The sequence below is a fragment of the Macaca fascicularis genome, chromosome 3 (assembly GCF_037993035.2).
Source record: "Macaca fascicularis isolate 582-1 chromosome 3, T2T-MFA8v1.1".
Lineage (NCBI taxonomy): Eukaryota > Metazoa > Chordata > Mammalia > Primates > Cercopithecidae > Macaca > Macaca fascicularis.
Window position 1 is genome coordinate 84,684,365 of NC_088377.1, and position 16,333 is coordinate 84,700,697.

The 16,333-nt window shown below is 50.0% G+C and overlaps 1 protein-coding gene across 2 annotated transcripts in view; it reads right to left on the reverse strand.

Annotated features, from left to right (window-relative positions):
* The window catches only part of ADCY1 (adenylate cyclase 1), a 145,560-nt gene that overhangs the window by 45,057 nt on the left and 84,170 nt on the right, over window positions 1–16,333 (reverse strand). The window contains exons 6-9 of one of the 2 annotated variants that reach the window (XM_045389098.2): window positions 12,580–12,738; window positions 10,295–10,436; window positions 7,032–7,187; window positions 4,580–4,966 (exon numbers count right to left, since the gene is read on the reverse strand). In XM_045389098.2, the coding sequence (XP_045245033.2) occupies window positions 4,880–4,966; window positions 7,032–7,187; window positions 10,295–10,436; window positions 12,580–12,738 (544 nt within the window). In that variant the 3' untranslated portion in view covers window positions 4,580–4,879. Of the gene's footprint in view, window positions 1–4,579; window positions 4,967–7,031; window positions 7,188–10,294; window positions 10,437–12,579; window positions 12,739–16,333 lie in introns of those variants that run through there. The other variant, XM_005551302.5, reaches the window with a different exon arrangement.

Here is a 16,333-nt window from a genome sequence, read left to right on the forward strand (position 1 = left end):
ATACACACACACACACACATATATACACACACACACACACACACATATATATATATATAAATCTCCTAGAACAAATTAGTGAGTTCCACAAGGTGACAGTATAAAAGATAAACATAAAAAAATGGTACTTCTTTATACTAGTGATGTAAAAAGGAAGACCAATATTAAAATGTAGTATCATTTATAATCACTGAGAAAAATGAAATACAAGATGTAAATCTAACAAAACATGGCGAGATCTCGTATGCTGAACACCTCACAATGCTGATGAAAGGAATCAAAGAAAATCTGAACAAATGAAGAGGCATACCACATTCATGCAAACAGAAAGGAAAAGGGACTAGAATAGCCCACTTTTCTTTAAAACAATAAAGTAAGAAGAATCACTGTACCTGATTTTAAGACTTATACAACTACATTAATCAAGACAGTATGGTGTTGGCAGACAGACAGATAAATAGATAAATGGAACAGAATAGAGAACCCAGAAATAGCCTCACATAAGTATGGCCAACTGACTTTTGACAGAAGTTCAAAAGCAATTCAATGAAGGAGGGATAGCTTCTCAGCAAATGGTGCTGGAGCAACCAGACATCCATAAGCAAAAATAAAATCTAAAAAATAAGTGAAACTCACACCTTATAAAAAATGAACTCAAAATGGATCATAGATTTAACTATTAAATGTAAAACTGTAAGATTCTTAGAGTAAAATGTATGTCAAAATTTGGGGACTTGGGCTATGTAAAAGGTTTTTAGATATGACACCAAAAACATGAATCATAAAAGAGAAAAATCAATACATTGGTTATCTTCAAAACTGAAAACATCTGTTCTATGAAAAGACAAGCTACAGACTGGGAGAAAATAATTGCAAACCACATCTCTAACAAAAGAATCATTTCTAGAATATACCATGAACTCTCGAAAATGAACAGCACAAAAAAAATCAAATAATCCAATTAGAAAGCAGACAAAAGACATGAACAGACAGTTCACCAAAAGGCAAGAGAACATATGGATAAAAAATGAGCACATGAAAAGATGCTCAACATCCGTAGCCATCAGTGAAATGCAAAAATAAAATCACAGTGAAGTATCACAACATACTTATTAGAATAGCTATATTTAAGAGAGAGAGAGAGAGAGAGAACACCAAATGCTGGTGAGGATGCAGAGGAACTGGATCCTTCATACACTGGGGATGCGGATATAAAATAGACACTCTGGAAAACAGTTCGGCAGTTTATGAAAAAAAATCTAAACATGACCCATCAATCACACATCTGGGCATCTATCCTAGAAGAGTTAACGTGTATGTGCACACAAAATTTCACACAGCAATGTTTATGGCACCTTTATTTGTGAAAGTTAAATACTGGAAACAGAAATGTCCTTCAACAAGCAAATGGCTGAACAAACAGTGGTCTATCCATACCATGAAGGACTATTTAGCAATGAAAGGAAGGCCCTATTAACACACACAACTTGGATGGATCCCAAGGGCATAATGCTAGATGAAGAAAAAGCCAACTTCAGAGGTCACATACTGTATGATTCCATTGAAAGGGATGATTCCAGGTAAAAACCTCCATATTCAAGCGGAAACTTTGTCCTGAAGCTGGAGATGAGGAAACCATGCTCAGAGTCCTTGCCAGTGCAAATCTCTGCTGCACCCAGTAGCTTTTTCATTGCCCATTCAGGCTACAACCCCAGACAAGCAGACCTTGACTTGAGTCTCCTGCCGGTCACTGGTTATTTACCTGAGGTTGGGCTTGTTCAGAAGACCAATGGTCAGTATCAACTGCTCCCTGGTCTGATAGTTCTGAGAGTTCACGTGAAAGGTTGATGGACACAGATCCACCTTGAGGTCAGGGCTGACGGACACATGTCCAGCCTTAAGTCGGGGTGGATGGACATGGGTCCACCCTCCAGTTGGGGCAGATCCACACAAGTTCACCCTCAGGTCAGGGACTGAAGGACACAGGTTCACCCTCAAGTCAGGGACTGAGGGACACAGATCCTCCCTGTGGTCAGGGCCGATGGACAAAGGTCCACCCTCAGGTGAGAAAATGATGGACACAGGTCTACCTTGAGATCAGGGAATGATGGACACAGGTCCACCCTCAGGTCAGGGAATGATGGATCCAGGTCCACTCTCAGTTCAGGGGCTGATGGACACGAGTTCTCCCTCAGATCAGGGACTGAGGAACACAGATCCTCCCTGTGGTCGGGGCTGATGAACACAGGTCCATTTTCCGGTTGGTGCTAAGGGACATGGATCCTCCCTCAAGTCAGGAGTGATAGACGCTGGTCCACCCTCAGGTCAGTCACACCTCCAAACCCTGTCACCACCCAGCATCTTCTGCCTGTCAGCTCACCTGCTATGTCCTGGGTTACTGACTGTCCTCCACAGTCATAAATCACAGTCCTGGGCTGTGACGGGCAGCCACGAGAATGGCCAACACATTGACAGGAAAGTGGCTGTCCTTCAGTGAGTAGATGATACACACATCTCCGAAAGTGTACCAGGAGGAGCCCAAGGCCACAGGGATGGACAGGAAGGTGAGGCTCCTACAATGTCAAAAGAATCCTGGAGGATGCAGTGATATCACTGACCATATTAACAGTCAGAGGGGGAACCACCAGGCTAAGCATCTTAATACCTACTCAAGAGTATTTTCTAAAATTCAACATCCACTTATCAAAAGAAAAAATCCAAAAGCTAACTCAAAGGGATCACTTTCTTGAAATAATTAGCCATATACTATTACTCCTAACCCAAAGCATCACAATTAGTAGTAAAACCCTATTTAACTATTATAGCCAGAACAAAAAAGAATGCCCACCCTACTGCAATCATTTAACATAGGATGAAAAAGAGAAAGCAAAATTATCACGATTTGAAAAACATACTATTGTAGATCCAAAAAATGCAACAGAATTAAGTAAAACATTATTGCAATCAGTTTCAAAAAGTGTGGCCCAAACAAGCTGAAATTTTATCTTCATTAAATTCAGATAGATATGGTAGAAGTTATATTTTTTAAAAATTCCTAGCCATGTTTAAACAAAATGCCCAGGAGATGGGGTAGGAGAGCCCCTAGGTGGATCAGAAACAGAGAAGAAAAGACATTAAGCATTGAGCATACCAGTGATTTTTTAAACCATGCTAAAACACAGAGCTGACTCCATTAAGGAAACCAAGGCTCAGGTGCATCGGTGGTGGGAGCGAGCACAGCAAGTGCTTGAGAGAGAACAATTTGGCAACAGCTATCCGAAATTAAAACAGATACACCATTTAATCCAGCAATTCCAGTACAAAGAAATACCCCAGGCTATCCTCGTAAGATGTAGTAAGACATTTGTGAAAAAAGGATGTTCACGACACCAGTAGACATGAGACCAACTTCTAGAAATAAAAGTCCCCACCAACCAACAAGCCAGTGTTGAAGTCACATCCCTCCCTCCCTCCTGCAGCGGGAGGCCATCCAGCCACTTAGAAATTACTCCAAGATTTCTAAAGTCTGTCACCTAGTGAAAAGAGCATGGACGACAAAATGATAAACTATTTGCATTAATCTCTGGTGCACACCCAAATTGTTTTTCTAGAAGGAAATACAAAATGGCAAACATCTTGGAGGACTTGATTTTTGTATCATGTGTGGATGTTGCTTTTATTTTTTAATTCAAGCTTAAATATTTAAGAAGAGAAGAACAAAAGCAGCACTCAATAAAAAGAGAGAGAGACCGAACTGGGAGGCTTCTGGGTGTACCTATTAGAGGAGACAACTGTGCTGCCAGGTATTAGGAAACTGGAATAGAGGCGTGTCCCACGCTGACTCAGGCAGGCAATGTCATGTTCCCCACCTGGTGAGCCCAGTGGGCGATGAGCATAACAACCCTAACAGGCTGCACACACTCAGGCAGACACTTGACTCTCTGGATTCCACTACACAAAACCATCAGAGAAGTAAACGTACTTTCATGACCAAAAGCTCTGTCCATGATTTGCTTCATTTAAACATAACAGAAATAAACTAAATATCAATGGAGGTTAAGTAAATGGTTTCTCTTTAGGCTGGAAATCTATATAATGATTTTTTAAAATCATATTTTTTGCCACCATAAAAAAGAATGAGTTCATGTCCTTTGCAGGGACATGGATGAAGCTGGAAACCATCATCCTCAGCAAACTAACACAGGAACAGAAAACCAAATACCGCATGTTCTCACTCACAAGTAGAAGTTGAACAATGAGCATACATGGACACAGGGAGGGGAACATCACACATGGAGGCCTGTCAGGGAGTGGGGGAAAGGGAAGAGAGAGCATTAGGACAAATACCTAATGCATACGGGGCTTAAAACCTAGATGACGGGTTGATGGGTGCAGCAAACCATCATGGCACATGTATACCTACGTAACAAACCTGCACGTTCTGCACCTGTATCCCAGAACTTATAAAGTAAAATAAGGACCAAAAAATCATATTTATGATAAGTATTTAATACTATAAGAAAATGTTTATGATATATTTGCAAGCAAAAAAAAAAAAAAAAACAACGAGCAACCAAACTGCCTGTGTATCATCAACTTTATTTAAAAAATACAGACACACACACTTAAGAAACTGGAAGGAACAAAATGTTCATGATAGCTTTTTTGTGGGATGGTAGGATTGCAGATAAATGCTTTTCATTTTCTCCCTTGTGCATTTTTGTGTTTCTCCATATTTTCCATAATCGATTATGTTTACGATCAGGAGAAACTGCTGAGAGAAGAAACAGCTGGCGTGAATGCCCTGGGGGGTAAGGGCTGATGGCAGGAGCTCATCCTTGCAGCACTGGTGACAGTGGCTGTTGGGCAGGACCTGAAGCTACGTGCACAGTTGCCCCCGTTGCAGGGTGGGAGACCAAATCCCCAGGAGGACGTCCAGGCCACTCAGTGAGGGATGGATCTGAACCTACAGGAGAGGCATCAGATGTGTGGGGTCTGACACATTTTCTCTGCTTGACCAAATTTCAGCCAGGCTCTGAAACTTCTCCTAGGCCCAGTGGTGCACTTCCTTATAAAATCCAGTTTTAGCAGGAACACCCCACCCTCAATATCCTATCCCCCTCCTATCTGATCAGGTTCCTCACCCTCCACCAGCCCCCAGGGGAGGCCTGATCACCTAGACTTGTCTTCAGCAAGAATCGTGCTAGGTCAGTTGGCCAGAATCCCCTTACCCCTATGTTTCCTCTCAGAAATTTTCCATCCACTGACCCTCACTACCCTCCTTCTGTTAGGAGCTGAGTCCAGCCTCTCCCCTCAATAGCACAACTCCACTGCCACTGCTGGGGTTCCTATGCCATAGCTATGGTCCCACATACAGACTGTCTGTGTTTTAGCAAGTGTCATTGAATAATTTTTTTTTTTTTGAGACGGAGTCTCACTATGCCACCCAGGCTGGAGTACCTTGGCACGATCTTGGCTCACTGCAACTTCCACCTCCTGGGTTCAAGCGATTCTCCTGCCTCAGCCTTCGGAGTAGCTGGGACTACAGGCACGCGCTACCACACCTGGCTAATTTTTGTATTTCTAGTAGAGATGGGGTTTCACCACGTGAGTCGGGCTGGTCTCGAACTCCTGACCTTGTGATCCACCCACCTTAGCCTCCCAAAGTGCTGGGATTACAGGCATGAGCCACCGAGCCCACCAAGCTGGTCAAATAATTTTCTTTAACAGCTCCTGCCCTCCTGGCAGAGACTGGGCCCTTGTGCAACACCGCCACCTAGAGGCCAGTTCCCGCTGCCCTGGCTCCCACACCCCGGAATGAGCACAGCTGGGGAACAGGGACCCTGAGGAAGAGGACAGTCTGAGGTGGTCCCAGTCTGTCCAAGAGCCTTAGCAAGCCGTTCCCCTGAACTCCGGACACGCGTGCTCACAAAAGCAGCGCCAAGGTCACAGATGGCACAACGCACTCTCCCACCTGACGCCTAACTCCAGCTCCAAGGCTGGGCTCCACCAAACGCTGACACTGGCAGGCCTGGGCTGAGTCTGGAGGTGCGGGTAGCAGAGGGGGAGAGAAGAGAGTGGTAACAGGCCCGGACGCCCGCAGAGGGTGACTGCTGCAGGTGGGGACTGCTGTGTGCACACAGACTGCACCTATTCCTCTCGTCCTAGGCATACGCCCTACTGGGACTACCGCAGACATCCCTGCAGAGACCACCTGCCTGTCGTGCCCCATCACCACCTTTGATGCCTCCTGCAGTGGAGACGCTATTCTCCTCCCCATTTCTGACTTGCTTTCACTCATCACAAGGCAGCGGCAGTAGGGAGCCCTGTCTGGGGGGCAGATGGTGATGAAGGAGTGACACTGGAACTGTAAAAGCCCAGGCTTCCAGACTCGCCCTGCCCACAGCACCTGATGCAAAGCTGGGAAACCTGGAGTCCAGGGGTAGGGAATCAGGTGCTGTGGGCAAGGGGTCAGAGGTGGAGACTGCTGAGAAGACAGTGTTTTGGTGTTTTGCCCATCTGGACGTCCTGGGTGGGCTGCAGACCGAGAGTAACAGGGGAAGGCCATCTGCAGGCAGTGCACTCCTGCACAGAGAGGGAGCCAGGAAGCCGCACAGGCACAGACAGATGAGGCATAGGCTTGGACGCTGGGGGCAAGGATGACAGGTGGGTAGGGCCAGGCTTAGTGTGACATCCACCTAAGGAGGGAGGGTCCAGCACATCTGCCCAGAATGAATACCCTCAGAGGCCATTTAGACAGCAGATGGGGAATTTTAGCTTGGATTTATGGATAAACACAAATAAATACATAGATTATGGATAAATACAAAGAATGCCAAGGAGCAAAAAAGTACACTATAATGACTTTTGCAGGAAATAAAAAGTAGCTCAGCTCTGAGCAGCATTTACAAGATTATCCACATGTAAACAGGGAGTTCTGATCTAGCCAAATCGCACAGGGTCCATATTGGGAGGGCAGGAGACAGATCAGTCCCTGGCAGCTCCAGCATGGCAGGTTCCCTGGTTCCTACCTTGTCATCGTCCTCGCAGGTCATGACATTGGAGAAGGGGATCTCGGCCTTGAACATCTTTCGGCAGTGCATGAGCTGCACCAGCAGGTAGCAGACAGTCTTGAACTTCATCCTCTTGGCCGGTTTTATATCTGAGAGAATCAGGCCTGGAAATATCTGTTCAAACACACAAGGGGCAAGAAGAAATGCTGTGAATGAGACACATTCTGCCTCTCGGGCTGGGAATGCGATCCTGACAGCTACAGCCACCCCAGGGCACTGGGATTCATTTGCTCGGTGCCTACTTCACGCCAGGCAAAGGGGAACGTGCCAAGAATAGAGCAGCAAACAAAACCACAACCCACGTCCAAAAGGTTCGATTCTCAAACCACACCAAAGGCCTCTAAAAGCCAATGTGATGCATGGAATCCTGAAGCAAATTTGGGGGAGGCTAGAAGCCCTGGTCAGGAAAGACAACCAGGGCTTGAAATAAAGGTCTTTGCTACCTCATTCAGCTTCCAGTATATCCCCTTCTACGGACACGGAAATAAATCGCATGGGGAGGATGGGGAGGGCTGCGCAGTGCACCCAGCTGAGGCTCAGAACCTCAATTCCCTCACAGTCCTCATGTTCTGGGTGAAATTCCATCTGTAAAATCGGATGAACATCACTCACTCACCCCTGGGGGCCTTCTCAAGGTCAAATGAGGTGATAGGAAAGTGGGACCCCATGAATGCCCCACTGTCATTGCTCCTCCTGGCCAGCCTGGCTTCTGAGGGAGGCCAAAGTTTCTGCACCCCCACAGCAGCTCTGACCCCACCTCCTCTCCAGAAATGCGGTACTCCTTCCTTGGCCTCACTGCCTACCTCTCAACTTCACTTTCTCTGGCCCCTAAAGGTAGGTACAAATCTCCACTCTTCAAAACAACAAAACCCCCTTCTTCTGAGCATTCTCACTCTTCCCCTCCCACTATTCAAGATTCTCTAAAGTGGGGCTGTATACTGTACCTACCTTGTCACCCCCTTTCACCCTCAAACTACAGGACTGGATGCTAGTGTCTCTGTCAATGTGACAGAGCCCAGGGGCCTGCATCTACTGGGGTGCACAATGACTAGCTCCCATAAATTGTTCCTTTAAAAAGAGCCAACACAGTAATGGCTCTGCACTCCCACCTGAGCCATCGACCCTCCCCTGAGCCTGAACCCCTCACCTGAGCCCTGCACCCTCACCTGAGCCATGAACCCCTGACCTGAGCCATGAACCCCTGACCTGAGCCCTACATCCTCACCTGAGCCCTACATCCTCACCTGAGCCCTGCACCCTCACCTGAACCCTGCACCCTCACCTGAGCCCTACACCTTCACCTGAGCCCTATACCCTCACCTGAGCCCTGAACCCTTCACCTGAGCCCTGAACCCTTCACCTGAACCCTGAACCCTTCACCTGAAGCCTGAATCCCTCACCTGAACCCTGAATCCCTCACCTGAACCCTGAATCCCTCACCTGAGCCCTGCACCCTCACCTGAACCCTGAACCCTCACCTGAACCCTGAACCCTGAACCCTTCACCTGAACCCTGAACCCTCACCTGAGCCCTGAACCCTCACCTGAGCCCTGAACCCTCACGTGAACCCTGAACCCCTCACCTGAGCCCTGAACCCTCACCTGAACCCTGAACCCTCACCTGAACCCTGAACCCTTCACCTGAACCCTGAACCCTCACCTGAGCCCTGAACCCTCACCTGAGCCCTGAACCATTCACCTGAACCCTGAACCCCTCACCTGAGCCCTGAACCCTCACCTGAACCCTGAACCCTCACCTGAGCCCTGAACCCTTCACCTGAACCCTGAACCCTCACCTGAGCCCTGAACCCTCACCTGAGCCCTGAACCATTCACCTGAACCCTGAACCCCTCACCTGAGCCCTGAACCCTCACCTGAACCCTGAACCCCTCACCTGAGCCCTGAACCCTCACCTGAACCCTGAACCCTTCACCTGAACCCTGAACCCTCACCTGAACCCTGAACCCTGAACCCTTCACCTGAACCCTGAACCCTCACCTGAGCCCTGAACCCTCACCTGAACCCTGAACCCTTCACCTGAACCCTGAACCCTCACCTGAGCCCTGAACCCTCACCTGAGCCCTGAACCCCTCACCTGAACCCTGAACCCTTCACCTGAGCCCTGAACCCTTCACCTGAACCCTGAACCCTCACCTGAACCCTGAACCCCTCACCTGAGCCCTGAACCCCTCACCTGAACCCTGAACCCTTCACCTGAGCTCTGAACCCTTCACCTGAGCCCTGAACCCCTCACCTGAACCCTGAACCCTTCACCTGAGCCCTGAACCCTCACCTGAACCCTGAACCCTTCACCTGAGCCCTGAACCCCTCACCTGAACCCTGAACTCTTCACCTGAGCCCTGAACCCCTCACCTGAACCCTGAACCCTTCACCTGAGCCCTGAACCCCTCACCTGAACCCTGAACCCTTCACCTGAGCCCTGAACCCTCACCTGAACCCTGAACCCTTCACCTGAGCCCTGAATCCTCACCTGAACCCTTCACCTGAGCCCTGAACCCTCACCTGAACCCTGAACCCTTCACCTGAGCCCTGAACCCTCACCTGAGCCCTGAACCCCTCACCTGAGCCCTGAACCCTCACCTGAGCCCTGAACCCCTCACCTGAGCCCTGAACCCTCACCTGAGCCCTGAACCCCTCACCTGAGCCCTGAACCCCTCACCTGAACCCTGAACACCTCATTTGAGCCTGATCCCCTCACCTGAATCCTGCACCCTCACCTGAGCCTGACCCCTCACATGGACCCTGAAAGTGACTTGATCACTCTTGATCATGTCCAGATCACTTTTCTCTGGGCAGGGTGACCTCAAGTGCCCCATGTAAGACGGTAACAGCCTACCTCTGTGCCCAGCACTGCTCGGTTCACAGAGCTCCCCATCCCTGGCCCCCCTGCAGGGTTTCATGCCCACTTTGCAGGGGAGGCAGTGAAGGCCCAGGGAGGGGAAGGAGGACACAGAATGGCCTGCCCTGAGGTGACCCCAGATCTCTGACTAGGGGTTCCAGCTCCCTTACCTAGACCCCTCCCCACACCATAAGAAACAAGGCCCAGGACAGTGTTAGTGGGGACAACTCTCCCCATCTTAGCAAGTTCACAGCCCGGAGAAGCAGTGCTTGGAGAGGAAGCAGGAGGAGTCACATCTGTAAAGCTCTGCACAGGCCCAGCAGCTAAGGATCAACCAAGTAAGGGGGGGCTCTGGTGCCTACCTTTCGGCGATGGGATGGCACAATAAAAAAGGTTTCAATGTTATGAGTTTTCAAGAAACTGTTCCTCTCATGTCCGTAACCTGGTTCTACCTCGTAGTCCCCATTCAAGCACGCTAGGGTCGTCTTTGTGATATGAACCTTCCTACAAAAGAAGGAGGCAGAGGCCGGATGAGTGGGGAGCCACTGTTCAGAATCTGCAGGGCCTCGCCAGAGGGGAAGGGGCGCAGGCAGAGGCTTCCCTGCACCAGGGCGGGCTCCACAGGGAGTATTCACGCTCCCATGCAAGTCCGTCCATGCCAGGAGGGAGGGCCCAGGCAGAGATACAGCAGGGCCATCAGGAACCATGCCCAGCAGGACAGCAGGGATGACTGAGGTGGGGGACACAGGGCCAGAGGGAGAGCAGAGGAAGCAAGGGAGAGAGAAAGAATATGTCAGGACTTATAAGGGAAGTTGAGGAAAAAGTGGCAATGATTTGAAGAAGAGAAAGAGGAGAGGAGACATGGGAGTCCCTCCCAAACCACGGTCTGGTCTGGTCAGCACAAGGAGTGGGCAGACCCCACTGGGTAGCAAGAAGTCAGGGGTGGCCACGGTGTTCACACACGAGGTGGGGTGGGAAGCAGGGTGGTGAGAAACAGGCTGTGGAGCCCAGGCGTTCACGCCTCCCCAACCAATCTTCTGGTGAGGGCAGGAAATTCCCCCACAGTTGGCATTGTCTCAGCAGAAAACTCGAATACCCACAGTCTCTGCTCCTTAGCAGGGAACGCCTGAGCTCGCAGGTTTATGGGGCGAGAAGCAAACTCCTCAGCTTCCAAAACCATTCCCCGCAAACCCAATTCTTCACTTCACCGCACAACCTTCTGAACTCCTCGCGGGGGAAAAGCTTGGGATTCATAATTAAACTCTAAGGCTAGCTGAGGACGAAAGCAGGGAGCCTGGCTCAGATGGGAGGCGGTTGAAGGCAGAGCTGCCATGCTCACTGGGATCCTGAGAGGGTGAGGACAGGGCTCGAGAGGTCATGAGGCCTTTCCCAGTAGTGGCTCCACCAGGATCCCCAGAGGAGCAGGGGAGTGGGAAAGGGAGGGACAGGGAGGGACTGCCAGGCCAGGAAGAGGAGAGGTTGCAAAGGGGCCAGAGGGCAGCATAGGCAGGTTCTCTGACTCCAGCCTCAGCTCGTCCTGGGCTGCCCCATCTACAGGGACCGATTCCTGCCATCAACTCAGAGTGCTTGGATCCCCAGGCCCAGTCCCTGCTGGGATGCTCTCTGGGTGCCCCCATCAGCAGCTCCCATTGGCCTAGGGCAAGCAGGGCGCTCATGGAAAGCCTCAACCTTGCTGCTTCCTGCCCCTCTGGAGGGGCCCTGGAAGCACCTGGGGACACCGTCACCCCCATCAGCCTGGCCCTGAAAAACAAAGGTCACCGAGGTTGTCTGGAAACTTCCAGGCACCACAGTCTCCAGAAAGGCAAGTGTCTGTGCATTCCTGTGTTCAGCTGATGCCTCATCAGCAATGGAGATAGCAGCTGCATAGCCCGGCCTCAGGAGCCAACAGGGAGAGGAAAACGCCAGTTCTCAATGAAGCCCCTACTTTATGCTGAGCCCAGGGCACACTGTGGGGCGGCCAGTGTTCTGCAAAAGTTGCCTGCTGAGGGGCAGCCAGCGTTCTGGAGAAGCTGCCTGCTATGGTAGCCACTGCGAGATCATACAAAAGGGAGATTACAGGACCCGGGGGTGGCAGAGGGGTGCATGGAAATCTTCCTCAAGATAAGGCTGAGCCTGCCATGGAGCACAGCCGTCAACAGCCCGCAGCACTTCTCAGAGAGCTCAAAGAAGGCATCATCTGTGACCCAGATGTCCATGAGCTCCTAGATGGCTGTGTGGAGCTTGGGGGTGGAGAAGGAGCTCTAAAGTCCCAGCACTTTCCATTTGCATATTTGAGAAAATGAAACCAAAGACAGCAAAAAGAGAAGTGATGCAGTGACAATAAGCCATGAGGACAGCACCATACCATGGGCAGAGGTCCCCACACGCATCTGCTCTAGCCTTCTGGTCCCATGACAGCTTTTTGTAGATGTGCGCCAGGCTCAGCTGGGCCCAGCACAGAGTGGCAGCCAGGCTGGGTGGAACGCCCACCACAGGGAGACTGGTTGGCAGGTGTGGCTGGGACAGGCAGGCTTCACTCACACAAGTGCCCTCAAGAGCACAGCCCAGGACCTGAAGCACGGATTTAGCCCAGGGGTGCACAGCCACCACCCACCTCCCTCCCCTCCCCACCCCATCCCCGACTTACCCTGGCAGGCCAGCGGCTTCCATGACATTGGCCAAGGTCACATCATTGGACCACACGTCATACTGCCACTTGCGCAAGCCCAGGACACCACAGAGGACCCTGCCCGTGTGCAGACCCACACGCATGTTCAGGTCCACCTCGGTGGCTTCAGCCACGGATCTGCAACACAGACACAGAGCGTGGGGCTAGGGCCCACCTTGTATCCACCCAGGCGCCACCTTGCTCTGCATCGCTAGGCTGTGAGCACCATGAAAGCTGGGGCCTTGTCCTTGCTGCATGTGGCCTGAGCGTGGAGGTCTCCTGGCATAGTCAGTGGACACAGTGCCTTCCTGCCCACCTGTCAGCTGAGGGCCTTAGGCAGGAGGGGTGGCTCTGGCCCAAGCTCCCAGCCAGCTCACACCATGTCCACACCAGACCCATGAGTTCCCTTCATGGCCTCCTAGAGGGCCTTCCCTGCCCAGGGCAGTCCCCAAATCCCAGGTGGACCTGGTCATTACCGTGGAGTGTGGCATCATGACAGTTCAGATTAACATAGGGCTCTGTGAGGCCACTGCTCCCTCGCAGGGACCCATGCCTGCTTGCCAGCCAGATGCAGATAACAATCCGCTGGAAACATCCACAGAATCTGCAGCCCAGGCATCAGGCTTCCCACCCCTTCCTGACGCACAGTCGACCTTAGGCCTCAATACAAACTTATCGTCAAGGCCTGGACGCCACATCCAGACATGACAGCCTGGTGACATGAGGGGCATTCACCAGGAGCCGGGGTGGGGACAACAGAGTGCGGCAAGGGGCATTAGGGAAGGGAACAGAGACAGAGCAGGTGGTGAGAGAACTGAAGGCTTCTGGGAAACCCCAGGCCAGCCTGGCCGAATCTAGATGCCCATCTCTATGCCTCAGTTTCCTCGTGTGTAAACCCAGTTCCAGCTAAATTCACTTTGACAAGCTCTGAAATCATTTAAACTCTAACCCAGTGCATCTTAAGGCTTAAGAGGCCAACCTCCTCTTTCTATTCCATCCGGGATGGAAATACTAACAAAAGTTCCAAGAAGGACTGAGGGGCGGGCCATCATGTGGTGACAGCAAACCAGCTCAGCCTGGAGTCCCATTCTGGAGGCCTCTGTGTATCACATTTGTCAATAACAACACGGTACGTGCAAGGCATGGCTGTGCCACCCACCCGAGAAGACTGCATGTGGTTTACCTTCACTCCGACTTCCCACTGGGGCCTTCCTCCTGGAGCTCCAGCCAAGGCTCAGGAAGCACCTGCTCAGCACAACCCCACTGCTTCCCCGGCCTCCACTGAAACCCTTGCCAGCCGCCCGTCACTACCCACTTCATCCTTACAAGGGCCTGTCCTTGAAAACCACAGCACTTGGAGGCCCTGGCAGCCACTCCAAGGCAGATGGCTGCCCAGACCACAGAATCACACAAGTCCCAGCGCAGATTTCTGAGTTCAGAAACCTCAGTAAACTCAGAAGTATGCATGCCACCGATTTACAGTATGTGGAAGTTAGACTACTGATATATCTTTAATACCTATGTAGTTTTATATATTTTGAATATACTTTTTTATTTAACTTTTTTTCAGTTGTTTGCCAATCTTCTTTGAGCACTGAAACCAAACGCTGAAATAAAAATTTATTTTTCAAAATTCACAAAAGGAAATGAGTATGGGAAAATGTAAATAACAAAACATACTAATAATGTTTTTGTGCACTGGTAAGTGTTTGTACCTCTGAAGCCATGAAACGGTAAATGGCAAAGAGACCTCTGGGACCCATGCCCACCTTCATCCCCAGATCCCCTTGAGCTCACCAAAGCTTTAGGCTCCCAGCAAGTGGCACCTCGGCCAGCCTCCAACCAAATCCACGCCACCACGTTCTACCAATACTCTCCATCTTCCATCTTTCCCAGTAGGTTCTGCCTCAAATATCTCAATTCTTGGTAACATCAAATCTGCAGTTAACTGAACAGTTACTTCTAAAAGAATGATGCATCCAGAACTGCTCTCATAGTAACTCCTCCTGGTCTCACCATTCCTGGGATGCCCAAGTTGGCTTTGTCTAAATCCAACAGAACCTTTAACTTCATTTCCAAGGAACAGAATTTCCACGGACTTTCTTGGCTTTATTTGTACTATGTTTTTTCTTTATTTGTGCTCTCAGGTTCTTATTTATCACACGTGTTTTTTAGGCAGAGGAAAAGTCTGACATTTGCCCACCGCCTACAGCCATGACCTTGGTCCTCTGAGCTGGACCCCAACAGGAAGGAAAAGAGGAAGTGGCCCATCTTGGGCAGAGGGGGCCACTGTTGGCCCCTTGGCATGAGTAAATTCTGGCAGAGCTGAAACCTAGTCACGGCTGCACTGAAGCTCGAAAGTGAAAGGACAGGTGAGCACACATTCATTCATTTGTTCAATGAACGTCTATTGAGCGTCAGCCATTATTTCAAGCACTGCAGCTATAGCTGTGCATACAACAGGGGCAAAAAAGAGGAGAGAGGACACTATAGAGGCTGATTTACCATCACCTAGGCAGAATTTCTAGAAATAACAACAACACACACGCCTGCAGCAGCCTCCAAGCCCCCATCCTTGTGTGGTGGGAAGGGTGGGGCAAATGGTTTCAGCCTCAGGTGGTTCAAGCTCATCCCCTCAACTTGGGCTCCTCCCTTCCCCACCTAAGACTCAGTTTTCCCATCTGTAAAAATGAGCTTCTCAATCTAGAATATAAAGATTCAGAAGTTCCATGTCCCCTAAAATTTTAGGGAAAACCATGTGTGGTGGGTGTAGAAGTATGCACACAGGCATCACCTCTCCCACAGAAAATCCATCCCTAAATGTACCAACAGGTCTGGCTCTGAAAACTAGAATCCAATAATTAGAGGAAGTAATCCTCCAAGTTTCTCCGTGCTGAGAAACTGAAGCATGCTCCATGGCTCACACACAAGCCCCCTTGTTAAAAAGTAAGGTACTGTTGGGGACAGCCCAAGTGCAAGGCAAATAAGGTTAGCAGGCATCCCTTCTCACACGACCTCCAGGGATGCAGGCTGGGGGACAATCGAGTTCTACTGATGACTGCAGCACACACAAGCTGAACCTAGCAGCTCAAAAGTGGGTCAGGGAGGAAAAGCACATGCCATTTACTTCTAATTTAATTCAACGTAGTAAACCAAAAATACACACTGCCAGCAAGGCATCTCAACTGAGTCTATTTAGCAAAAATTGTGGCTTGCACACTTGGTGGTCATGTGGAATAATGAGGTTCCTGTTCAAAATCTGATTCACGGTTTGCCTATCACCTGTGATGGACAAGGCTTCCCTCATGAAGTGGACAGACAAATCCACATTCCTATGGGTACACAGAACCATGTGGCTTCAGACAGAAGCCTACAGAATCTGCCACCGGCTCCCTCTTTCTGGGAGTTGATGAATCAATACTTGCAGCGGCTGCTAGAACCCAGTCTATGCAGGCCCATTTAATCTGAGATCTCATTAAATTAACAAAACAACTCAGAGATGCAAACACTATTTCTCCATTTTACTGCAAAGAAAATTAAGGACTCGAGGAACCTGAAGCATCGCCTGAAGTATGGGAGCCAGGAATCTGGCAGGTTCCTGAAATCAGACGCCCCTCAGCCCACTCATGAAACACAGCAGCTGGGGATGAGGTGGCTGAAACCATACGAAAGGCCATTTTGGTAGGCCAGAACTGGCTGGCTAGGAGCAACTTGCCACGGTGACCTAATACTC